The sequence below is a fragment of the Leptonychotes weddellii genome, chromosome 9 (genome assembly GCF_054177405.1).
Source record: "Leptonychotes weddellii isolate Sample4059 chromosome 9, ASM5417740v2, whole genome shotgun sequence".
Taxonomy (NCBI): Eukaryota; Metazoa; Chordata; class Mammalia; order Carnivora; family Phocidae; genus Leptonychotes; species Leptonychotes weddellii.
The window spans coordinates 47,513,386-47,540,633 of NC_138377.1; the positions used below are offsets into that span (position 1 = coordinate 47,513,386).

Consider the following 27,248-nt stretch of genomic DNA (forward strand, 5'->3'; position numbering starts at 1 on the left):
AGGGAAGAGTCAACCGGAAAATTCAAGAACTCCGATATTGTTTACCCAATCCCCAACTTTTAATATATGTAATCCATTATAATTCCCTAAAGTTTGAAATATTTTACTACAGCTGTGTAAAATATTGGTTAAGGAGAAATGACTTTCCTTTTACCTCATGTTGTAAACTAAAAGGTTCAATAAAAACATATTCAGTGTCTTGATTTGTTTGGTGTTAATATATAAATGTTCTGATTAGGTTAACCAGAGCTAAGGCTTTAATCAGAACAGAGAGTTACAGTAAAATTGTCTAGACAGCTTTGCCAGGGGCACTCCTCTTAAAATCTTTACCTTTTTTTAAAGATCTTTTAAGAACTTTTTTTTTAAGCTTTTTATTTTAGAAAAAGTGCATGTGCATGACCTGAGGGAGAGTGAGGAGCAGAGAGGGAGAGGAAGAGAATCTCAAGCTTACTTCCCACTGAGCTCGGAGCCCCACATGGGGCTCAAATCTCAACCCTGAGATCACGACCTGAGTTGAAACCAAGAGTCGGACAGTCAACTAACTGAGCCACCCAGGTGCCCCTCCTCTTAAAAGATCTTTAAATAAATATTCCTGTATAGTGAAAATGAGCACAGAAACGGAGGAAGCAAAAAGCTAAATGGTCTAATTCTGGCAAGAAGATAATAACTAAATTCAAGAAAAGTATACTTCAAAACCAATGAACCACTAATAATGATGAATAAAAGTTAATATTGTGAGGTGATCCACCCCCCAATAAATTCATAACAATTTATAGAGGAGTCTTCTTCAGTTTTATTACAAAAATGAGGATGATCAGTTTGATCAAAATGAAAGCTTGCTCACAAGTTTTACATGAATATTCTAAATACAAAGTCTCCTGAAACAACATACTTTTGATATGATTTTCATTTTTTAAAAGGGATGCAAACATTCCATTTTTTTCATTTATAATCTCTATCCCAAGACATAGTGTTTAATAGTATATCTTTTCTGCAGTTAAATCCAAATTCACAAGGATAACTGAAACAGACAAAACCTTGTCATCAAAGGTTAAAAATCCATTTTTTTTACAGAGGTAAATCCTTAATAACCAGCCCTTATGTATTTTCAGATCTTGTATTACACTGACATGATTTGCAGTCAGTTTTTTTTTCCTACCCCTTAAGGCTACAAAACTCTGTTGCAAATGCATTGCAAAAGAATTCTAGACCACTTAATGCAAAAATCAAAAAAATAGTTCTCCAATAAAAAGTAAATTTTATAAATGGTAGGAAATAGTATCTGTGGTAAGCTACTAAGTGACATTTTCCCCTATTACTAAACAAATCATGTTACACAGAAACAGGAAGACAAGTTATCAAATACAACAAGTTTACGCTATGTTTACATCCCTCATTAAAAAAAAATAATTTCGTATTTTTCACACATTCCATCTGATATATTTTCTCATCAGGTTGGAGGAGGAGGGTAATACTGTCCATAATTCCAAGGATTCTGATAATTGTACTGAAAGGAAAAAGCACACATGTTAGCATACTAGAACTGGCTGGTTCCATTTATAAAAGCAGGTATATTTAAGAAAACAGGCATGTGCTCACTGCTAAAATTCTAAGACTTAACCACGTAAGACAATTTATTGTACAGTCTGGAGTAGAAGTAGTTGTTAAAAAAAACTATCCTAACTTATGCTTTTCTAATTAACATCTATGAACAAAAAATTCAATTATGTGAACTCACTTGATACCAGGCACTATAATTATATGCAGCTTGATTTGCCTGTAAATCACCATCAATCATCTGTGTAGATGATGAAGTTGTATCTTCTGTGTGAGCTTTCTTTTCCTCTGGTTCTTCTGATCTAAAAAGGATAAAACAGAAACTTTCAAAACTCCCAGAGGTAAGTACTTTTAAAACAAGTGGATGAATGTGTACATTTGTACCTATGTACATTTGTTTTAGTAAAGTTTTTAACCAGTTTTGATTTTTTCAAATTCTGAATATAAAGCACTAAATTACCACAACATGAAGGTAACATGTAAAAATATTTATCTTTAAAGGCATTTCCACAATGAAATGTTGTCTTCTAAGCATCCCTTCCTGATTCAGCAAGGAGTTACATACCCATTTTCTGCTTTCCTTTTTAAAGAATCCTGTTCTTTTAGGAGTGTTTGATGTTCATCATAAGCATTCAAAAGCCTGAGAGGGAAGGAAAAAAAAATCCTCTGGAATATACAAAAACCAAACTGATAAATTTATAAAGTTTTGGACTTATTTCCACTTGGAAACAAAAATATGTTGCAGTGAGTATCCATTGATTTTTTATTATTATTTTTTAATGAACCAATAAACAAACCTCCCAGCTACCTTTTCCAATGTATTTCCTTTGGGAAAGCACTACTCTGCACTTTCCTTCTCAGCCCATGTGATTCAAATGGGGCTTCAGGGATTCAGGACTGGCCAATTACGTACTATATACCCCTGACCAATAATATAACCCAAACCTAGACATTTAGTAAGTCCTGGGATTTTTGAGCTACTAGAAAAATGCTTGTTCTCTGTACTACAGTTGGCTAAAGGTGATGGGATATTGGTCAACAGCTACCTTTGGTTATTTCTAACACAGGGGAGAGCCCGCCTAAGAAATTCTTACACAACTAAGACAGTGACCTTGAGGGTTTCTGTCTAGTGCAGAGTGAGTCCTGACCATTCTGTGATTTATATACTTTGAGATCTAATTTAACATTGCTTATTAAAGATACTGGACACCAGTTAGGATAAAGTATATTTAAACTTTTGGCCATGTGATAAACTGAATTAAAACTTAATACAAAACTACAGGGGTGCCTGGATGGCTCAGCCAGTTAAGTGTCTGCCTTCGGCTCACCTCATGATCCCAGCATCCTGGGATTGAGCCCCGCGTTGAGCTCCCTGCTCAGTGGGGAGCCTGCTTCTCCCTCTCCTTCTGCCCCCTCCCAACAGTACCCCCCCCACACTCGTGCTCTCTTCTCGCTCACTCTGCACTCTCTCAAATAAATCTTTAAAAAAAAAAACTAATTCAAATCTACAATGTGGAATTATCACTGATTAAAAAGATAATTTTTTAGGACGCGCCTGTGTGGCACAGTTGGTTAAGCATCTGATTCTTGGTTTCAGCTCAGGTCATGCTCTCTGGGTCGTGAGATCATGCCCCATGTTGGGCTCTGCACTAAGCACAGAGTCTGCTTAAGACTCTCTCTCCCTCTGCCCCTCCCCCCTGCACATGTGTGAGCTCTCAAATCCTTTTTCTTAAAAAAAAAGATAATTTTTAATAAATAAAAAACTTCTAACATGATACGTGTATTTTAAGTCTCACCTGGAACTCAGAACTTCAAAAACGATGTCACCTGAAGCCAAACTGACTGTAAAATCCTAAAGATTTTGTTTTCCTTTTACCATTTTCTGAAATATTTTTTATAAAGACAAATGGCCTTATTTTTTGAAGTAATCATAAACCTGAACACAGATAATTAACATTTCTGTAGAAATGACTTTAATATACTTGACATGCATACACAACTTCCCTGGGCAGCCTGCATACATACACATCTAATGATAACAACCAGTAACTCTGATCCCAAAATGTTCAAGAAGCTATAAAATTGTTAATACCAGCAATCTCTGATTGAGTGTTTACTCAACATCAAGCACTTTAAATGGACTAGGTTTCTTTAAGACTTTTAACAACCTGTGGATTAGGTGATAAGAGAGATTCAATCATAACGAGAAAATCTGAAAACTGAGGAATACACAAATGGTAAGTGACACAGCTAAGATTTAAGCATATATTTGAATTAAACATCAATTCTTACTAATACATTATGCTGCTACCTAAATTTCTAAGCTCATTTATTTTTCAATCATTGCCTTTTTAAATTTCAACTACAACAATCTTAGACCTGATATACAGACCCTCTATAACTATATTTGCAAGGGCCTAACTGGCATCTTTGTGTTAAGCCTTAGATTTGTCCACATATTATTGCAAAATTCAAATATGTCATTTAATCCCAGTCAAAACTCTAATAGCGTCCTACTGTCTATTTGTGGTACTATATGTGCTCTAACCCAGCCTACTGTTCAATACACAGCACAATCAACATCACACTTCTACTACTTCAAAAGCCCTCCAATCAAGCAAATTTACTTTTAAATGAACTTTAACTTTCTTCCATTTTATCCTCTCCTTGTCAGAATCCAGGAGTATCTAAATGAAGCCCCATCTCCTCTGTGAAGGATGACAAATCCATCCTGATCCACAGAAATCAGTCGCCTTTAACAGTTTTGTGCCACCTCATATACTTACATATTTCCTCTGATCATCATACCATCCACTAGACTAAAACCTGGAATTAAATATCCCATTTCTTTTGTGCACCTTCTTCAGTACAAAATAAACAGAAGACACTAAATATACAGCACAGGTGGTTAGAAGCATAGACTTTGATGCAAGTTCTAATCCCAGCTGCACAATGAAATAGCAGCTAACTGACCTTGGAAAAATTTCTAATCTCTTTAAGCCTCTCTTCATCTATTAAAAGAACAACAGTACCAACAACAACAAAAAAACACTACTTATACCTTCATTAGCTAATTCATAAAACACATTTAATGTGTCAAGCACATATATACGATTGTATTAAAAATTAACTTAGGTTAAAATGTTTTTTAGTTCAGCTAAAATTTTACTCAACCATCAAAAATGTATACATACATATATAAAGACACATAAACCCTCATTTTATCAACAGCTGTTTCAATAGAAATCACTTTAAATTAATTAGGGTAATTAGAAAAGGGACATGCCTACTACGTGGGATAGTTCCCTACTAGAAGCAGTTAAGACTGGAACAGCAGCAATACTCTAATCAATACTTCTACTCTTCTATTTTGCAACTATAAATCACAAGCTTCTCCTTTTCCCAAATCCCTTAGAGTAAATCCTTCCACCACCCTCAACTTTCAGCTTCTTACAATGCATTAAATTGAGTCCATTAGGCATGCTCTGTGCAACCATATCCATTTTCTCCAATCAGAGATAAAACGGCATCCCTATTTCAGATTAAGCCCATCCCCCTTTAGTGGCCTATATACTGTTTCTGTGTTTTAGGGTTCAATCCTTGACCCATTTCTTTTTTCATGGGATTGCTGTTTCCTGCCTTCTCTCATTGTTTACATTACCATGCTAAAATTTCGAAAACAATTTTGAAGTAAAGACAAACCATCTATCCTCCTGTTAAACACATACACATTTGCAAAACTGAATTTACCCTCCATATATATGAGGAAAAAGTAACCTAGGCAAACATTTTAAATTTAACAATATATGAATTTGCACTAATCATCAAACTCCCAACCAAAATTATCAATGCTCATTTACTATGCAAATAGATAATATATAATTAAGATCTTACTTATTAACATCTGAACCAAAATCTTCAAGAAATTCCACTTTTCTCTGAGAAAATGTAATTCTCATTTTAATAGGTAATGAACCATGTATAGCTTTGTCAAAACAATTTAGGATATTTTCTTCATTTTGTTTGAGGTCACCACTATATTCCATTTCAAGTAAATTGAGGTATAATTTTGTATTCTCCTGTGTAAAAAGCAGTATCAATTAATAATATTTCTAAGATATTTTTATTAGAACACAGATATTTAAAATGCCTTAAATTTTATGTCTAAGTTTGAAAAATATTGAGAATCGTATTAAAATGTAACTCATGTTAAATGTTTTGAGCATATTATCAAAACAGGTGACAAAACTAATTAGCACATTGAGAAGTAATGACCTAGTATCTCCCAAATTATGCCAAGCTGTTAAATCCCAGTAAGTTAAAACCCTATATCCTATCTTGGGTTTAATGTGGCTTGACCAACCATGACAAATATAAAATATTAAAAAATGGTTTGTACAGTTCCCATTAATACTGTTATCATCTTAAACTGCAGCTGGAAACACACTGTTATAGACCTGTGTCTTAAACAGACCCTGGTATTAGCTAAAAATCTAAAAAGTGAGAAATATCATATATACTGCCTTTTATCAACTGATAAAGTGAAATACTTTGGAAAAGGAGAATCTCACTGTTATAGTTGCTAAGACGTAGACATATGCCATGCTTTTGTTTATAAGATATTCTCCCAAGTCCTCTACTTAGAATAATCAGTAAATCTGCTGTAAAATTTCTAAACATTAGAGAAACAGAATGTGTCACAATGTCTGCAACAATTTTTAATCCAATAATCTTAATTTTCTCAACCTTTTAATTCCTAATAATTTGAAAATTTTTTAAAGAATGGCAACATCAGTTTAGAGGGACTGTTGTCTTCATTTAGTAATAAAATATATTACATACAGACCAAATCTTTCATCATAGTTGCCAAAATGAGAAAACAAACAATGACCACTGTTCTTCTGTTGTTTTTTTGTTTTTGTTTTTTGTTTTTTTATGAAAGATATTCTAAAATACAAATACATACTTTGTCTCTTTCGATTGCTTCCAAAAGCACCTTTCTTGATTTTGGAAGGTTTTTTTGTATTTTGAAAAGATGCCGGGCTAGTTTGATAGCATAAAACGATGATTCATTATTTGATTTGGCATTCTTAATGGCATCCTGAAGCAAATGTTCAGCTTCTTCCATATTTCCGTGCCGTCGTTCTAAACTTACTCTTCTCAAACGAACCATTGCCAATCCTAGAACACATTCTTCAAATGTTCTCAAGATATTCCTGGCTTCGTTAATATTACCTAGAAATGTTAATTAAATGTTTATGCTTTTGTTTAAACTTCTGAAATATCCTTTATGCAAGGTACTGGCAAATAACAGTACACAGGCTAAATCCGGCCCTCCACCTGTTTTTTTTTTTATTTAAAACTGAAAACAGCCATGCTCATTTGTTTATTATCTACAGATGCTTCTGGGCTATAATGGTAGCGTTGTCAGGAGAGAGACCATATGGCCTGAAAAGCCTAAAATTTTACCATCTGGCCCTTTACAGAAAAAGTTTATTGACCTCTGCTTTACACCATCCCTCAAGACTCAATTCCTAGGGGCGCCTGGGTGGCTCAGTTGGTTAAGTGACTGCCTTCGGCTCAGGTCATGGTTCCAGGGTCCTGGGATAGAGCCCTACATCGGGCTCCCTGCTTGGCGGGAAGCCTGCTTCTCCTTCTCCCACTCCCCCTGCTTGTGTTCCCTCTCTCACTGCCTCTCTCTCTCTCTCTCTGTTAAATAAAAATAAATAAAATCTTTAAAAAAAAAAAAAAAAGACTCAATTCCTAGAACTTTATCCAGAAGTACCTTAAAATCCCAAAAATACCAACTGAATTTCCTCATTCTTACCCTGCTGTTCCTCAAAAGCTGCCCAAAGCATATGCACCATGGGTTTCTTTGGGAGATGAATAGTGCAAGCTCTGCTGAAGACATGCCTCACTCCTTCAATGCTATGGTTTTCCATGTACTTGGCATACTACATACAGAAACAAAGGAAATACTGAATAATTTACAGTTGAACGAGCCATTAAATATGTGACAGAACGATAAAATTCTATTTTTAAACCCATTCAGCACCTTTATTGAACCACTAGACTAGTTTCTGTAAGGAAGGACGAAGAGAGGCAACGAGGTTGGCATATGCAGCAGTCAAATCTGGTTGCAAGCAGACCATCTCCTAATGCAACAGATATAGTTATATGAACAACATTCAACAGAAGTACAAAAAAGGTTAGTCACTAGATCAATGTTTATAATATGTTCAAGTTTCAGAGCATCTAATTTTCTTACCTTAATCCAAAACTCCTCATAGAGGGCACATGATATGACACATCTTTCAAAGAGAACCACAACTCGTTCATGAGTCCCATTTTCAATTTCAAATTCTAAGTATTCTTTCCAGTTTTTTAGTTGTGCCTTTTCCAATGGTTTCACATGAAAATAAGGTCTTTTAATCTGTAATAAAAGTATGACAGGAAAAATAGTGTTAACAGGAATGAAAGTAAACCAATACCAACACCAGAAAATACATGACTATAGTAACAATACGAATTATCTAAATTATGTATGTAATTAATGATGGTGAACCAAAAATATTTTAATCACCGTATTTCATGATAAAAACTTTTAAAATTATATTTCTTAGACTTTACAAATTGAAGAAGCAGAATGTATCTTTCATTTATTTATTAATTGTAATGGCACTACACAATTTTCTTTACGTTCAGTAAATTTTTTTATTGAGTATTTTAAAACTGAACAATTATACTATATAACAGAAAGCAGATCAGTAGTTGCCTAGGGCTAGGAGTGGGATGGGGGTTACTGAATGAAAAGGGACCAAGGGAACTTCCTGGGATGACAGACTAGTTCCATATCTGATTGCCATGGAGCACTGTAATGTGCAAATACATATCAAACCTTATGGCCAGTCAACAAAAAAAACCACATAGTATATGATTCCACTCAAATGAAAGGCCAGAACAAATCTATAGAAACAGAAGTAGATTAGTAGTACCTTAGGGCTGGGGTAAGGGGTGGAGCAGACAGGTGAGGGAGTAGAGGGGTGACAGCTAAAGGATAAAGAATTTCTTTGTGAGGTTATGAAAATGTCCTAAAATGGGCCATAGTGATGGCTGTACCTATCTGTGAACACACCAACAACTACTGAATTATACACTTTAAATGGATGAACTATACGGTAAGTGAACCGTATCTCAAAAAAGCTGTTTAGAAAAACAGAAATAAAGAATTAGAATCTGTGGAGGGAAACCCTCATTTTACTACACATCTAAAATGGGTGCATTTGTTGTATGTAAAGTATGAACTCAAATAAGATGATTTAAAAAACTGAACAACTGTAATAAAATGGCTCAGATTAAATAAGTATCTTCCAACTGGAGTAAATCTGAATTCATTTTATAACATTCTAAAATTGATAATGGAAAATGATAAAACTGATCATGGGAAACTGGTAATAGTATTTAAATAAGCAAAAATAAAAAGTAGAGAGACATTACTCAAAACTGAAAAATACATTATTCCTATCTTTATATTTTGAAGCCTATTACAAAACAAAAACACTTACACCTTCTTCAAATGTCCACCTTTTACTAACTTCATGCTCATTATAATTAAACATTTCTTGATGAATTTCAATGATTCTATGTCTCATGTTTTCTATTTCCGTAATTAGCTTGGGAAGAAAAAGAAAAAAATTTAAATCACACAAGTTATATACTGAAATTTTTTAATATTATTGCTTAAATTTAGGTATTATCTATACCTACTTCATAATCTGAGAATAGTGGTAGGTTTTAAACTGTTAACAATTATATGGAAAGTACACTTAACAATTCTAAAATTTCTAACAGAACTTCCTAATAAACCACTTTCTTGTGTACGTTTAAAGGGGACTAGTAGATTACCACGTGGGCAAAATGTCCTTCTAAGCTATTTCCAGGTGTCTCATAGTAAAATAGATTCTCTACCTTAACTCCCTTTTTAAACCACACCATAGCTAAAGAAGTCCCACTTGCCTTAATTAGAAATTAATTTTATATGAGACACAAGTCATACAACACATGATGCAGTCAAGGGATATAAAGTCTAGTTTCTCATGCATTGAAGGATTTTTCAGTAAGTCTGGTTACCTTTGCTGGATCAGTAATGTCTTCAATTCCCGACGGTAGATCATCACCAGGAGGACCATCATCACCACTATGTCCGTTTACAGAAGCTAATTCCCTTCGCAGCTGAATAAACTGTTCACCAGTTAGCAGATCTCTAGGCAAGTTATTCTGTACATGTTCTTTAAATCTAAATAAGCCAATAAAAATAAATTCTCTATATATGAAGCATAATTTTAGATCCCACATTTAATTCCTACTACACAGTACTCTTTCAAAAAATTTCTGATTTCAAACACCAAACCCTTTCTATCCTTTTTTATAGTAAAAACCTACCACTTGATGAAACAGTCTACAGACATCTTCATTTCTTTTATGCCTTTGCAATGTAACAGAGAAGACATGGAGAGGCATACATTCAAATCCTAACTCTGTCCATTATTAGTTATTTGACCTCGGGGAAGTTTTTCTCTTTTTTTTTAAGATTTATTTGAGAGAGAAAGCAAGCACGCATGGACGTGGACGAGGACTTGGACGAGTGGGGGGAGGGGCAGAGGGAGAGGGAGAAGTAGACTCCCTGCTTGAGCAGGGAGCCTGACGTGGGGCTTGATCCCAAGACCCCGGGATCATGACCTGAGCCAAAGGCAGGCTCTTAACTGAGCGGGCCACCCAAGCATCCCAGTTTTTCCCTTCTTTAAGTCTTGGCTTTCTCATATGTAAAATGGCACAATACTATTTTGCAAAATGTATTTATTTATGCAAAATTACTTTAAAATATAAACCCTACTTAAATCATAAATGATCATTTGTAAATGATCAACAAATGTTTGCCGTTTCTTCCCCACCTCCCAGTTACTCCTGAATCTGTGTCCGTGCCAAACACACCAATGAAATTGCACTAATTAAAGTCACCAAATGCCTCTTACATGCAAAATTAAATGGACACTTGTTTCATAGTACACGTTATACTCTAATAATGTCTTCACTACTAAAGGCCTTTAACCATGCTTTCCTTTTAGAAGGCACTGAGTTACCACTTTCTTGGTTTGCCTCCAAGTCTCTGACTGATCTTGATCTTTGAGGATTCTCCCTTCCTATTGATCCCTGAATGTCAGGATTGCCAAGGATTCCATTTGACATTTTGTTCTCATCTATCTTCATTAACTTCCTGGCCAATCTTACTAATACAGAAATAAGCATACTATGGTGACCTGCAAAACTTTAACTCAAGCCCATACTTTTCTCCTCAATTCTAGATTAGTCTGTCCAACTGCCAAAACTCTGCACAAAGAAACAGGTTAATTTTGAGTGTTTTGAAAAAAGTCATTTCACTTTTCCACACACACTAATTTATGTGCAAATTTTCATCAAAAACACCAAGTTGAAGAGCTAAAATAGCTACACTATCTAAATTTGGAACCTTATGTACAAATCTTAAACTAACTGTGTCATCTTTATCCACCAATCAACACCCTCAGCATTTCTAATCTTGCCTAATGGTACCGTCAACCACTCAGTTTCTAAATCTCTTCGACCTCACTTCACTTACATTCCACTGAGTATCAGGTCCTATTGATTCTACCTTCTAAATATGTCTTCATGTCCTTCTCATTTTTCACCTGGATAAACATAAATGGCTTCTAGCCACTAGTCTCACTATTCCCATCTCAACCCTAATACTGCTATCAAAAATGTTATCAAAAAGTAAACATGAAAAACATAAACATGATCATGACTGCCTCCTGCCAAAATAACTTCTGTTCATTTACCCTGCATTCAGGATAAAATCCAATAGCCTTAAAGTCTTTCATATTCTAACCCAGACTGACCTCTTCATTCTAATTATTAGATATAGTTGTACATGTACCTTATGCTCCAATCTTATGGATTTTCCCCAAGTTTCTTAAAACTGATTTAGGCTATTCACACCTGAATTTTTACGGATTTTAAGGTTTTCACTAATATACGTAAATAACATGGGAAACAAATCTAGATTTTACAGAATTAGTAATAAATACTGAAGCTTAACTTGATCCATTTCACCACTGGAAGAGAACAAATACAGACTGCCTTATTAAAAAAAAAAAATTAGAGGGGCGCCTGGGTGGCTCAGTCGTTAAGCATCTGCCTTCGGCTCAGGTCATGATCCCAGGGTCCTGGGATCGAGCCCCGCATCGGGCTCCCTGCTCCGCGGGAAGCCGGCTTCTCCTTCTCCCACTCCCCCTGCTTGTGTTCCCTCTCTCGCTGTGTCTCTCTCTCTCAAATAAATAAAATCTTAAAAAAAAAAAAAAAAATTAGAAAGGAAGTAATTTTCAAAAGTATAGTAAGGGAACAAACAGATTTAGGGGAGCCTGGATGGCCTAGTCAGTTAAGCAGCTGCCTTCGGCTCAGGTCGTGATCCCAGGGTCCCAGGATCAAGCCCCACGTGGGGCTCCCTGCTCAACAGGGAGCCTGCTTCTCCCTCTCGCTCTGGAGCTCCCCCTGCTTGTGCTCTCTCTCCCTCTGTCAAATAAATCAAATCTTTAAAAAAAAAGAAAAAAAAAGAAAATGTACAGATTTAGTGTTCAGATAAATATTAAAACTCAAAATTGTTAGGCTACAAATAAAAACCTTAAAATTGATGACTAAAGAGCACAAATTTAAAATAATTGCTATATTATATAGGAAACTGTTTCAAATGGCGATAAAATATGACTACTAAGCAGTGAATTTTCATCAGCCTTTCCAACTATAAAGCTGATTTATTCAGTAAAGAATGGCTGAGTGTCTAATATATATTGAGCCCTATTCCTATGTATTAAGGATAAAAAGAATAAGTCTCAGACATGGACAGATGTGCAGAGCGATATACAAGAGACATAATTTCAAAGCAGTATTATTAGTGTTAAAATAAATGTAAGTAGGAGCATGTGCGTGGCACAGTAAGTTAAGCCTCCGAGCCTGGGTTTCAGCTCAGGTCATGATTTCGGGATCAAGGGATGGAGCCCCAGGTCGAGACCCGTGTTGGGCTCCATGCTCAGCGTGGAGTCTACTAAAGTTTCTCTCTCCCTCTGCCCGCCCCGCCTAAAATAAATAAAATAAAAACTTTAAAAAAGACAAACGTAGGGGCGCCTGGGTGGCTCAGTCGGTTAAGCATCTGCCTTCAGCTCAGTTCATGATCCCAGGGTCCTGGGATCGAGCCCCGCATCGCACTCCCTGCTCAGCAGAGAGCCTGCTTCTCTCTCTCCCTGCCGCTCTGCCTACTTGTGCTATCTCTGTCAAACAAATAAAATCTTTAAAAATAAATAAATAAATAAATAAATAAAATTTTTAAAAAAGACAAATGTAAATAAATAGAGTGCTGGCACAAATGACAGAACAAATACTTTCTATTTTGGCAAACTAAAGTTCCACACAGGAAACATTAAGCTGTATGGTTTTGAGTAATCTGAGTTAACCAGACAAATGGGAAGTGGAAAAGGTATTACAGTCACAGAAGTACAAAACAACAGTGTCTGTTGGGAAATTATCAGTATTTAGATAGGTCTGGAGCTTAGGGACTACCAGGGATCGGGTCTGAGAAGTTAAATCAACATCACAAACTCTCATGCTAAGGAAAATTTTAAATTACATTATTTCAGTAGAGATAATGTCATCAGTATACATCTAATATACAGACCTACACAACAGAAATATTTTTTTGGGTGGGGGGTCTAATTTATTTATTTTTTATTATGTTATGTTATCGCCATACATTACATCATTAGTTTTTGATGTAGTGTTCCATGATTCATTGTTGCGTATAACACCCAGTGCTCCATGCAGTACATGCCCTCTTTAATACCCATCACCAGGCTAACCCTATTACCCAGCACTTGAACACTTTTAAGATTTATTTATTTATTTGAGCTGGAGGTGGGGGGAGCGCGCCTATGCACAAAGTGGTGGAGGGGGAGAGAGAATCCCAAGCAGACTCACCAATGTGCACAGAGGACGACCTGGGTCTTGATCCCAGGACCCTGAGACCCCCACCAGAGCTGAAATAAAGAGTTTGACACTCAACCGATTGAGCCACCCAGGTGCCCCTGAACACTTTTGTTTTAAACATATGCTTCCTCCTCTACACTTCTGACCAGCTTGAGAGCCAACACCATTCACACATAGCTTGTCTGAGCCTTAATTTCTACAACTTAAATGGTATATAATCTTTTACATAGCAAGCACTAAATGACCAAGTAGGAGTGTATTAGGCAAAAGAAAACATTTCACTGGTTCTCAAAGCAGTTAGTAATGTCATAAGATTTACTTACACAAACACTACTTGTGAGTTTGCTACATACATTGATAAGGAAAGTGGCTGTCAATATATTAAAAGAAAAATAACAGATTAGGGGTGCCTGGGTGGCTCAGTCAGTTAAACATCTGCCTCTTGATTTTGGCTCAGGTCATGATCTTAGGATCATGAGATCAAGCCCTGCATCAGGCTCCACATTCAGCACAGAGTCTACTTGAGATTCTCTCTCCCCCTCTCCCTCTAATAAATAATTTTTTTTTTTTTTAAGATTTATTCATTTGAGAGAGAGAGCAAGAGAGCACAAGCAAGGGGAGCAGCAGAGGGAGAGGGAGAAGCAGACTCCCCACTGTGCAGGGAGACCCACATGGGGCTCGATTCCAGGGCCCTGGGATCATGACCTGAGCCGAAGGCGGACGCTTAACCATCTGAGCCACCCAGGCACCCCTCTAATAAATAAATCTTAAAAAAAAAAAAAAAAGGCAGATTAAAGAGCAGTATGTATAATGCAATCCACTAATGTCTATTATAAGCATATATAGAATTTTAAAACCCTACTGGGTTTTTTTTTTTTTTTTTTAAAGATTTGAGAGAGAGAGTGCATGAGCAGGAATGGGGGGACAGAGGGAGGTGGGCCTCGATCCCAGGACCCTGAGATCATGGCCTGAGCCGGAGGCAGACACTTAACGAGCCACCCAGGCACCTGGGATATTCATTTAACAACAAAAAAGATTTGGAGACTATACCAAGAATTTTGGAGCCACACCATCTGGGTTCCAGTCAGCTTCTAAACACTAACTAACTCTGCGACCTCATGCAAATATTTTAATCTTTCTGTGCCTCTAATTCCATAAAAGGAGGATAGTAATATCCCCATAAAGTGGGGATAATAAGATACCTCACTGGCTTATTGTGAGGATTAAATAAGTTATAAATGCTGTAAGTTACATGCTTAAGTTATAATGCTGTAAGTTATAAATAAGCATTCAGAACAGCATCTGGCATACAGCAAATGTCATGTATCAAGTGTTTCCTAGTTATATTTTATCTTTCTTATCAAAATTAAAGTTCTTATCATCACAGACTTTTATCTATACCATTGATCCTAGAAGAACTGGTTTAGGAAAAGGCCTCCTATTTGTCTCATAAGGATTTTTAACACCTTTGTACTCATTTATTCAACAAATATTCATCAAGCATTTCCATATGTCAAGTTTTGTGTTAATAATGTCTTTTATTAAGTGTCTTCCTAGGTCATTATACCGTAGAAACCTGGGCATCTCCTCTGTTTCATAAAAAACAAAGACCGTATATTCAGATCTACACAATTCCTATTCCTCATCTGGATCTGCATAACTTCTTCTATCTTTAGCAAATTGATCCACATAACTTTTTAGATGTTTCATAAAGTCTTCTACTTTTTTAGTAGTCTTCTACTTTTTTAGTAAAAAAATTTTGGAAAATCACGTACTTAAAAAGTACCTAAGTTTATAGGCTCTAACACTATACTACTTATAAAAGTTTTAACAAAAATGTAGAAAATATGGTAGCTAAAAAAAACAAGTATTTATCAACATAGCAAATACTTGTATACAAACTTTCTTGTTCAGAAAGACTTTGAGTCTTATCAGTGGGATATTTTGAGTACATCAGAAAACAAAATGTGGAAATCACATCATACAGAATTAGTTGTTTTAACGGTACTCATAAAAATGAAATGATACCAGTCATGACAGAAAATCATAGTGGAAAATTTAAATGAAATTACTTTTGACTGAATAAAAACAGATTTAGACTTACTACATAAAATAGATCTTTCACTATTTTGGTATAAGGTGTTATATGAATCACAAGAATGTACATTAAGTTTTTGTTTTTAAGATTCTTTTTTTTTTAAGTAATCTCTACACCCAACTTGGGGCTTGAACTTACAAGAGTCACATGCTCCATCGACAGAGCCAGTCAAGGTGCCCCGAGCAAATCATTAAGTTTTAAATAAGCATATTTATATGCCATGTACTCTATTAACTTAGTACCACAAAGAATAATTAAACTTGGGTTCTATTTTCTCATTCTTTCACCACTCTGAAATATCTTAGATAGGACTCCCATTATTCCTCATCCGTAAAATGGATAAAGAAAATCTTCTGTTTAAAAACAGTAAAGTTCCAGGGCACCCAGGTGGCTCAGCTGGTTAGCGTCTGCCTTCGGCTCAGGTCATGATCCCAGAGTCCTGGGATCAAGCCCCAAGTCAGGCTCCCTGCTCAGCGGGGAGCCTGCTTCTCCCTCTCCTCCCTACTCATGCTCTCCATCACTATTTCTCTCTCTCAAATAAATAAATAAAATCTTTAAAAATAAATAAATAAAAACAGTAAAGTTCCTAAACATTTCATAAAGTATATGGGAAAATGTCAAAATTTGAAAGTGTGTAAACTGTGATTATCAAGCAAGAAAATTTATTCATTTGCATCTAAAAGAATCTCACATGACATTTCAAGAGAATTATAATCCTCAATATTAATTAATTACCTGAATAATCAAATATTTTAATGATTGGATTTTTTCACTCACCTCTGAAAATGGTGGCTATACAGCTGTGTTGGAATACCAAGAATACGATCATATATAGCTGTAACTTCTCTCAGGTTTCCCTGTTCATTTTCCCAGTTTATATACATTTCCCACAGTCTGTCAGATCGGAAATCTGTTCCTGCAGCTAGAACCGCATGCTCGAAAGTTCTGAAAAATTAAATTACCTCTAAGTTATCTTTCCAAGATAAAATCACTTTTAAAATATTATTTCTGCACCTTCCAATATATACAAATATCAAATCATTAAGTTGTACAACTGAATTTATGTCAATTATACAATTTTTTTAAAAAAATTAAAAATAAAACCTTTCTAAATTTCAGAAGATTGTACTAAATTCAAAATTACATTCAACTGCTTCCTATACAAGTAGGGAGTAAAAAGCAGAAGAAATAGAAAAGTGTACAACAGCTACATTTTAAAGAGTAAGGAAACAAAGGGAATATGTGTACTTCTATGTAATTTTATCTTATACAGAATTACAACGCAAAAATGTACACATTACAAACATATAAAGAGTGACAATGCAGACACTTAAATATTTGTGATGTGAAATGTTTGTCAAATAGATTCATTTATAGCAGAAAACAGACAAATTTTATCTCAATTTAAGGAGTAATTTTCTGGCAAAATAATTCTCCAAGAAGGGACCCAACTGCCTTGGTAAGGTAATGAGAAGTATACATATGTTTTAAAACTTTCAGAAGTCTCTCCTGATTCTAAAATTACAGATTACTAAAAAACAAAAACAAAACACCACCACCTTGTGTTTTTAAACTACCTAACTCATTTCAAGAGATTTTTGTAAGCAATTTTAATCATTGGATTTGATATCCCAATGGAATAAAACTTTTAGATACATATTTTCAAAATATTATCTTACAATCCAGAGGGATTTTTAACAGTATAAAACTATACTACCTGTATTAATCTACAACCTTAATACAATTCCAATCAAAGCTCCAACAAATTTTGAGTGGAACAGGTAAAACAAATTCTAACATACAGCTAACATGCAAAAAGAACAATGCAGAGGGCATTTTCCTGAAAGATATCAAAAGAAATTAGGAAGCTAGGGCGCCTGGGTGGCTCAGTCATTGGGCGTTTGCCTTCGGCTCAGGTCATGATCCCAGGGTCCTGGGATCGAGCCCCGCATCGGGCTCCCTGCTCCATGGGAAGCCTGCTTCTCCCTCTGCTGCTCGCCCTGCTTGTGTTCCCTCTCTCCCTGCCTCTCTCTGTAAAATAAATAAAAATCTTAAAAAAAAAAAAATGTGCTAAAACTGGAGGATGTTAATATACGCATAAAGGATTAAGAGTATGTGTTTATGCACGTGTGCGCACAAGTGTATGTTTGTGTCTGAGGTTTTCAAGACAGTAAAATGCATGTTACTACCCCTGCAGAATCCCAAAATGATTCAAGAAATTAACGCACCAGACACTAAGAAAAGTGGAGGGAGTTGGGAGAGGAAATATGGTAAGAAGGTAATGAACTAAAGACAGGATGTTTACAAGAAGATCGCCTTAAAGAATGGTTAAGATACCTTAAACCTCCTTTCCTGCCCAGCTATGGGATTTCAGGAGCTAGGTATACATTCCCCAGGCAGATCAGATGATCCTTCAATGAGAAACTGCCTGGCACAATAGTAAAATATAAGGATACCAACACTGGGATTCCCCCAACAAAAACCTGAGTGGCCATTTGATCGCCCTACTGTGAAGCCCACCAAGCCAGCTAATAATACCTGCATATAAAGCACACAGAGCTTACATTCAGTTTATTAAAATCTAATCTTTTGGGGTGCCTGGGTGGCTCAGTCGTTAAGCGTCTGCCTTCGGCTCAGGTCATGATCTCAGGGTCCCGGGATTGAGCCCCACATCGGGCTCCCTGCTCGGCTGGGAGCCTGCTTCTCCCTCTCCCACTCCCCCTGCTTGTGTCCCCTCTCTTGCTGTGTCTCTGTCAAATAAATAAATAAAATCTTTAAAAAAAAAACTCATCTTTTTTTAAAAGATATTATTTATTTGAGAAAGAGTGTGTGCATGGGGCGGGGGTGGGCGGGAGAGAAGCAGGCTCCCCACTGAGCAGGACTCCCCATGGGGCTCAATCCCAGGACCCTGGGATCATGACCTGAGCTGAAGGCAGATGCTTAACTGACTGAGCCACCCAGGTGCCCCTAAAATCTATCTTTAACATGAGCAGAAATCCACAAATCAGACAAGTCAGAGATGAAAACAAATGAACAAAAACATGGGGCGCCTGGGTGGCTCAGTCGGTTAAACGTCTGCCTTTGGCTCAGGTCATGATCCCAGACTCCTGGGATAGAGCCTTGCATTGGGCTCCATGCTCAGCAGGGAGCCTTCTTCTCCCTCTCCCTCTGCCTGCCTTGCCTGTCTGCCTACTTGTGATCTTGGTCAAATAAATAAATCTTTAAAAAAAAAAAAAAAAGAAGAGTAAACAAAAACACTTCAGAGAAAACCGTGATGGGAGCAGAGGATAACTTTAACAGTCCTTAGTACTTTTTAAAAAGTAATAAAAAGGGGCGCCTGGGTGGCTCAGTCGTTGAGCGTCTGCCTTTGGCTCAGGTCATGATCCCAGCGTCCTGGGATCGAGCCCTGCATCGGGCTCCCTGCTCAGTGGAGAGCCTGCTTCTCCTCTCCCACTCCCCCAGCCTGTGTTCCCTCTCTCGCTGTGTCTCTCTCTGTCAAATAAATAAAATCTTTAAAAAAAAAAAGTAATAAAAAGATATTAAGCCATGTAACAAAGAATAGGAAGAGATAAGAAAAGGAACAATAAAAAAAAAAGATTCTTGGACATTAAAAAAATGATGGCAGATAGGAAAAATCCAATACAAGGGTCAAGGAAATACCTCAAAAAGCCCAACAAAATCTGACATGTAAAAAGTAAAAACAAAAATAAGAAAATTAAATGATTAAAACATAAGATCCAATGTCCAACTATTAAAAACAATAGAGAAAACCATAGGAAGGGAATTATCAACCTAAGAATATACACAATAACATGTTTTTTTTAATTTTATTATTTTTTTAAGCAAACTCTATGCCCACATGGAGCTCAACTCATGACCCCAAGATCAAGAGCTGAATGCTATACTGACTGAGCCAGCCAGGTATCCCAATAATAACATTTCTCAGAAGAGAAAGACATGAGCACCCTAGATTGAAAAGGCCCACTAAGTAAACACAATAAATTAGAAAAAGAAAACCCACATCAAAGCATATCATTATAAAACTGCATTTATAGCAAAGATAAAGAGAACATTTTAAAAGCATCCATGAGGAAAAACAAATCATACAAAGGGAATCCAGAGAGTTACCATACTTCTCAATAACACCACCAGAAGCTGTAAGAGTGAAGAGATGCCTTCAAAGCCCTAAGGAAAAATTACTTCCAACTCATAATTCTATACCCCACTGATCAACTGGGTGTTTCAGACTTACAAACTCTTCATTTTTTTTCATCCCAAGCATCCTTTATCAAGAAGTTATAGGACGCACTCTTCTATAAAGGTAGGCATCAGCCAAGAAAAAACAGGATCTAAAAAACTCTCAAAATTAGAGCTTGAAACCCAGGAAAGAGGTAAAGGTATCTCCTAGAATCATGATGAGGAAATCTCAAAATAACTGCTGTATGGCAGAAACAGAACAGAGCAGAGCAACCAATCCAGACTACAGAAAGAGAAGGTTCCAAGGATATCCCCCAAGAGGAAGGGTAAAAAATGGAATTTACAAATTTCAGAGTACAATTCCCTTTCACAAATTTCAGAGTAAGTAAAATAACACTAGATATATACATTTTTTAGCTTCCAAAAAATGTACATAGCATTTGTACACTGTGGAAAGTCAGTTATGAGTACTAACTACCGAAAGCAGCTGTTGGAAGGGGTAGGAAATTTTAAATGTTCAAAGAAAACTAAGCAAGTGGGAAAAAGGAGGTAAGGATAAAAAGGGGTAATTAACTCCAGGAAAAATAAAAGGCTTTGAAACCTATCTATGTGGGAAAAGATATGGGAAGACAGAGTATAAGTGAACTAAAAATCTCATCTACCATAACAAAATCATAATGTAATGAAGAGAGAGAAAGAGCTACTATTATAAACATATAGGAAAATACAAGAAACAGCTAAAATACTTGAAGAGGGACTGCTTTTTGTTATAAGCAGTTTAACACTGACTTTTTAAACTATATGCACACACTTTGATAAAAATAAAAACCAAAACACATTTAAAATTTCCTATAATCAATAAGAAAAGGACAATCCAGAAGTAAAATGAGCAAATGATATGAACAGGCAATGAGCAAATGGCTTATACAAGTACACGAAAAGACGGCAAACTGGGATGAGCAGCCTAGAGATAGGCAACCTAAAATTGCCTGAGTTATCACTGGAGGTTAAAGAGAATGTGGCACAGCTATGGGAAAATATGACTACTCTCATATACTGTGGGAGTTTAAAATTGATACCACTTTTGAAAGAACATTTGATAAAAGTTGTGTGTTCTTTGACAAAAGTTCCATTTCTAGCATGCTCTACATAAATAATGACTAATACAAACATGTTTCTTGCGCCACTGATTATTTCCTATAAATAAGGATTTGGGCAAATAAAATACAGTACTTTGATACCACAAAATACTTCTGCAATGCCTGAAAAATTACGATAGGGAGAGATTCCAAAACATTGTTACATTAAAAAAAAGAATCAAGTATGTACAACACACACACGTATGCACATCCGTATGTATATGAAAGAACACACAATTCATAAACCACAAAGGGAATGGGATTGGGAACATAAGTAATGGGGTGTGAAATGAGGGCATTATCATCTGTAATTTTTATAATCATGCATAAGTTTATTACATGTTTCATTTTTTTAAATAGTGAAAAAGAAATGTATGTTAAACATTCAGTTTAGCATTCATGAGTAGTTCTATTATCAACATCAGAATACTTATTTCTACTTCGAAGGCATTTGAAAATATCAATGTTTAGCATACCCTCTTATTGTACTATTTGTCTCAGATTCACCAGGGTCCAATGTTTCTTTTAAGAAGTTTATATAATGTATCCATAGGTCAACACTAAGAGGTATTGCCTGAAGCCCCCGACGATACACCTAAGAAGAAAACAACAAACTGTACTTCAAATATTTAATTATTTCTTAACAGAGAGGCAACACTGTGTTATCCGGTGAACCTTAGAAATACTAATTACTGGAATTTTGTTTAAATAATCTACCATTACCATTTGGGTGGAGGTTGGATAGAACATGGCAATGTTCTGATCCCCACGTGCAGAGTCTTGATCTTCAAAGCGCAGCAGTCCCTGCATTCTGACCGGGTTGTGTGGGCAGGCTTTGGGTTACAGACCATAGGGCACAGACCCATTAGAGCATCAATGACAGCGTCTGACCAAAAATGCAATAAGACGTAGCAAATGTGACTAGCAAACCAACTATATTGTTTGGAAAATGAGAAATAAATGTAAGTGAGAGAAAAGCCCTGCCCTACTTGTTAAGCTGCAGTGTAATACAGAGGCTTGCACTGCAAAGCTTGACAAACTGTAGAGGTTTAACGCACCTGCCAACAAAGAGAGAAAATATTAGCTACAAATGCCACAAGAGTGACAAATGCAAATAAAATACCCTATAAAATTGTTTGACCATAAATCGTAGGTACTGCCAGCCAAAAAAAAAAAAAAAAAAAGTTTTTGTTTCGTTATTATTTGGCTTACAGTACCTAATGGAGATAATTTTATTCAGTAATGTACGCACCTCATCTGATTGTTTAATGTTGTCATGCCGCTTTTCAAGGTCTGCATACTTTTTCCAGTAACCATAGCAATACGGATAGTGTATGAAAAATTTGTCAAATGCTTTCCTGGCAGCCATCAAGTGATTCTGATGAAAATAAAACAAGGTGTTTAAAAATCCTGGAAGTTTGTGTCACAAAAATAGTTATTATTTCTTCCAAATGTATTATCTCAAATAAAATAAACTGGCAGATTTAAAAACCACACACACACAGATCTTTTTCCTGCATATTACAGTCTTATCCTTTGAAACAAAAGGAAGTAATTCTGTCAAATAGCAAGGTAACTTTTTATTTCAGTGATTATACACACACGTATGCACACACACCAATTACTACAAATATTAGACTTTGTACTAATATTGACAAATACATACAAATGTTATTAAAGTTATTTTTAAAGCTAAAAAATGTACATATCTAATGTTATTCAACTTAATCTGAAAATTATAAAAGAGGCAATTTTAATTACAAAACAGTAAACCTCATCTGATATTACTTGATTAATCTGTCCCTTCTAGTCCCATTTAAATAGTTACTAACCTCCTGTTCTACATACTGAAGCAAATATACCCAGCCTGTAAAATCCTGAGGATTGTTTTCTACAGTTTTCCAGAATTTTTCATATTCTGGAGGGAAATTTGCTTCCGTTTCTGTCACTGGAAGGTCCACAGCATTTGTTATTTCATTTTCTTCTGTAGTTGCATTCACATTAGGAGATCCATCAGGGGACTGTTCCATTTCCGTAACATTCATAATCTCAGTACTGAAATCAGCAGACTGTTCTACCACTACCTCTGAACTGTTGCCTGTGCTGCCATTACTAGAATTTCTGTACTCATCCATGTGAGAATTTTGCATAGTTGTTTATTTCGTCTTCAGTTAATGATCTGTGGAAACACAAATAAAGAGGAACATCTTCCAAATGTTTATTTGGCATCATCAAAACCACCTTTTAAAAGCCCCAGTTAGCTATTAAAGGAATATATTAATTTCATTCTTGATCTCTGAACAATGGAACCACTTAATCAAAGAATACATGTATGTTAAATCTGGGAAAATGTTGAAATTTTATCTCCAGAAAAATTGCATTAGCCACGTAGCAAGACACTTTCAGTTGCCTATCCAGTATCCCCTCTTACCATCTTCCTAGTGAAACAATGTTTTTGGTCAGAGTAGCAATATATCTAGCCCCATGTAGGGAATCATGGAACTGCTACAGAGCTCTGGGAAAGATTTTGCTTTTCTGAGAAAAAGGGACAGTCACAAATAGTGTAGGTTCCACCACTTTCTTATCACCTTGAATGTGAACATATCTAAAACAACCTATGTCCTTAAAGCAGCCAATAAGGGATGGGCAAGGAAAATTAAGAAATGCCAGCACTGACGTCATCAGCTACTAATAACACAATGCCAACTTCACACTGTGTGCAAAAATAAATCCCTATTTGTTTAAACTTATTAGCAATAGACAGGTTTTCTATTACTTGCAGACAAATGAAGTCCTAACTGATTAACCCACTAACAATGCATGGAAATGGCCATTTCTCCATCTCCTCCTATCAGCACTAAATATCATAAAACCTAATTTTTGTTTATTTGATTAAAAAAGAAAAAGCAATACCTCATTGTGATTTGCATTTCTTTAACTATGAGAAAGCTGGATTTCTATTTTTTTCTTAAATGCCTTCACATCCTTATTACATTACTAATTTTTATTCTTATTGGTTTGTACAAGATCTTTGTAAACTAAGGAGATAAGATCTTTATAATATACATTATAAAACATTTTTTGTGAGTTTTTCTTACTAGTTTTTTTGTGTATATAGAGGATATCTTGTAAATTGTCAAGCAGATATGAAATCCAAATTTTAAAACATGTTTAAAACATTATTTCAAAATATAGTATGAAGCAAATTTTATGCCAACAAAGGAGAAATTTAACATGTTAAGTCAGGAGACCTTCTGAGGTTGAATGCCACTGGAAGAATTAACTATAACCAAATAAATCTAAGGAATGTTAAAAAAGAAGTGGGGATGGACGCCTGGGTGGCTCAGTCGGTTGAGCATCCAACTCTTGGTTTTGGCTCAGGTCATGATCTCACGATCCTGGGATCAAGCCCTGCTGGGGCTCTGTGCTCAGGGAAGTCGGCTTGAGGATTTTCTCTCCTCCCCCTCCCCCCACTTATGCATGTGCATGCACTCTCTCTCTCAAATAAATCTTAAAAAAAAAGTGGTGGGGGAGAAGAGGAGAAGAGAAAAATAAGGGAAGGGAGTAGTTCGAGTGGAGACAAAAAGTTAATGCCTAATGTATGTCTAGTCTATGTTACATTCCTGGTAATATTTAAGTACAAGATAAAGTCATTACTCTAGGACTTATTAATTCATTGGAGAGAGATCAAAAACAGACAAAACAGAGAGAGAATTTTAAATGAAACAAAGTCAAAGTTTAGAGAAATCAACTGAAAATTATGGCCATCTAGAAGAGCTTCATGAAATACAAAACTGGGTCTTAACTTTGAAAAACTGTAAGTTTTAGAACAATAGAAAAAGAATTATTATTCCAGAATAGAGAAAAGCCCACTCGACTTGATAGAAAAATCCTTCTTGACAGTAGACAACAAACAAGTAGAAATTAGAACTAATTCGAAGAAGAGAGAGACCCAACCAGAATGAACAGCTTTTACATTGAGGAAGAGGAAGGGTAAGCAGCAGAGAAGGCAGGGTATAGCCAGAGGAATTTGAGAGGAAATGATAGAAGTAAATCTACAGAGGCATCTGATAAGAGATAATACAAGAAGCAAACCTAGTTGGTACACAGTAAAAGAGAATCCAAAGTAATAGACTCTCAGAAAAAAATGTCCTTCCCATTAGCTTTTCCAGGTTTGAGCCATTTGAGGCCCTAGAAAAAGGCAAAGAAGTTCTCAATTTATTTTCTCTTTTTCCCCTTCCTTTAAAGAAAAGACACATTTGAAGATCAATTTTCCATATGCAAATCAGTCATTGGTTTGTGTCTTTTGATTTCAAAGCCACTGTCAAACAAACAAACAAAATGTTGGTTGATACATTCTGAGTCATTACCACCAGCCCTATTCTAATTGCATATTTAAGTGGAACATAATGGTCTCTCCTGCAATCAGCAAATTTACCACACGCTTGCATCTTCAGAGATTATCAATTACTCCACACCCTGCAATCAAAATGCTGTAAAAAGAACTAAGAACATCATCCTTACCCTTAGGGAGATCATTTTTCTGATAACTCCAAAAATCACAGAGCCAAAAGAAGAATACACTAAAGTTATTTTTTTAATAAGTTATTCCAACATATTCTTCATAATGTGGCAGTTAACTAGTCCCACTTTATTCTTGACAACAATCAATAACTTCCAATTATCAACATAAAACAGCAAAGGGGCAAAAAATATCAAAAGGAAGGAGACAACTGTGGTTTTAGCATAAAGACAACCAAACCAACAGAACAAAGAGCCCAGAAATAAACTTTTGCATATATAATTAAATGATTTTCAACAAGGATACCAAGATCATTCAACAAAGAAAGGGCAGTCAGTTTAACAAAAGGTGCTGGAAAACTGGATATTCACATGCAAAAGAATGAAGTTGGAGCTTTACCTTATACCACATACAAAAATTAACTCAAAATGAATTCAAAGCCTGAATGTAAAACCTAAAACTATAAAATTTCTAGAAGAAAACATACGGGAAATCTTCATGATACTGGACTTGGCAATGATTTCCTGGAAATGACACCAAAAACAAAGGGAACAAAAGTAAAAACAGACAAATGGGCTATCTCGAAGTTTAAAACTTTTGTGCATCAGGGGCGCCTGGGTGGCTCAGTCGTTAAGCGTCTGCCTTCGGCTCAGGTCATGATCCCAGGGTCCTGGGATCGAGTCCCACATCGGGCTCCCTGCTCCACGGGAAACCTGCTTCTCCCTCTCCCACTCCCCCTGCTTGTGTTCCTGCTCTCACTATGTCTCTCTCTGTCAAATAAATAAATAAAATCTTTAAAAAAAAAAAAAAAAACTTTTGTGCATCAGAGAACACAATCAACGGAGTGAAAAGACAACATAAGAATAGGAGGAAATATCTGTAAATCTTTTTTTTTTTTTTTTAAGGATTTTATTTATTTATTTAACAGAGAGAGAGAGACAGCGAGAGAGGGAACACAAGCAGGGGGAGAGGGAGAGGGAGAAGCAGGCTTCCCAAGGAGCAGGGAGCCCGATGTGGGGCTCGATCCCAGGGCCCCGGGATCATGACCTGAGCGAAAGGCAGACGCTTAACGACTGAGCCACCCAGGCACCCCAATATCTGTAAATCTTATATCCAATTATGGGTTAATATCCAGGATACATAAAGAACTACAACTCAGAAACAAAAAAGTAACTTGATTTAAAAATGGGTAAAAGACTTCAACAGAATCTCTCCAAAGATGATATACAAATGACCAACAAGCATATGAACAGATACTCAACATCACTAATCATCAGAAAAACACAAATCAAAATCACAATGAGGTATCTCATCACAACCATCATGGTAGCTACTACAAAAACAAAAAAACAAAATAAGTCTTGGCAAGGATGAGAAACTGGAATCCTTGCACACTGTTGGTAGGACTGTAAAATGATGCAACAGCTACAGAAATCAGTATGAAGGTTCCTGATAAAATTAAAAACAGAACTACTATATATGACCAAAGAATCCCACTTGGTATATATCCAAATTAACTAAAAGCAGGGACTCAAAGAGCTACATGCACGCCCACATTCACAGCAGCACAACCCACAACAGCCAAAAGGAGCAAGCAACTCAAATGTCCACTGACAGATGAATAAACAAAATGTAGTATACACAATTAAATATTATTCAGCCT

At 36.0% G+C, this 27,248-nt stretch overlaps 1 protein-coding gene and 1 non-coding gene across 8 annotated transcripts in view; both read right to left on the bottom strand.

Moving 5' to 3' along the window:
- Nucleotides 1-769: 769 nt before the first annotated feature.
- PRPF39 (pre-mRNA processing factor 39) overlaps nucleotides 770-27,248 on the bottom strand; it is a 38,188-nt gene continuing 11,709 nt past the window's right edge. For 2 of the 7 annotated variants that reach the window (XM_006727107.3, XM_081830569.1), the window contains exons 2-14: nucleotides 22,896-23,242; nucleotides 22,316-22,441; nucleotides 21,540-21,658; nucleotides 16,505-16,672; nucleotides 9,688-9,853; nucleotides 9,123-9,230; nucleotides 7,826-7,990; nucleotides 7,385-7,511; nucleotides 6,524-6,792; nucleotides 5,452-5,636; nucleotides 2,123-2,197; nucleotides 1,739-1,859; nucleotides 770-1,507 (exon numbers count right to left, since the gene is read on the bottom strand). In XM_006727107.3, the coding sequence (XP_006727170.1) occupies nucleotides 1,451-1,507; nucleotides 1,739-1,859; nucleotides 2,123-2,197; nucleotides 5,452-5,636; nucleotides 6,524-6,792; nucleotides 7,385-7,511; nucleotides 7,826-7,990; nucleotides 9,123-9,230; nucleotides 9,688-9,853; nucleotides 16,505-16,672; nucleotides 21,540-21,658; nucleotides 22,316-22,441; nucleotides 22,896-23,213 (2,004 nt within the window). In that variant the 5' untranslated portion in view covers nucleotides 23,214-23,242 and the 3' untranslated portion in view covers nucleotides 770-1,450. Of the gene's footprint in view, nucleotides 1,508-1,738; nucleotides 1,860-2,122; nucleotides 2,198-5,451; nucleotides 5,637-6,523; nucleotides 6,793-7,384; nucleotides 7,512-7,825; nucleotides 7,991-9,122; nucleotides 9,231-9,687; nucleotides 9,854-16,504; nucleotides 16,673-21,539; nucleotides 21,659-21,786; nucleotides 22,444-22,895; nucleotides 23,243-27,248 lie in introns of those variants that run through there. The other 5 variants (XM_081830572.1, XM_031024566.2, XM_081830570.1 and 2 more) reach the window with 5 other exon arrangements.
- On the bottom strand, nucleotides 6,341-6,426 carry LOC115939858 (small nucleolar RNA SNORD127). Its single transcript, XR_004074634.1, has one exon. It is a non-coding gene; the product is annotated as a small nucleolar RNA SNORD127 (small nucleolar RNA).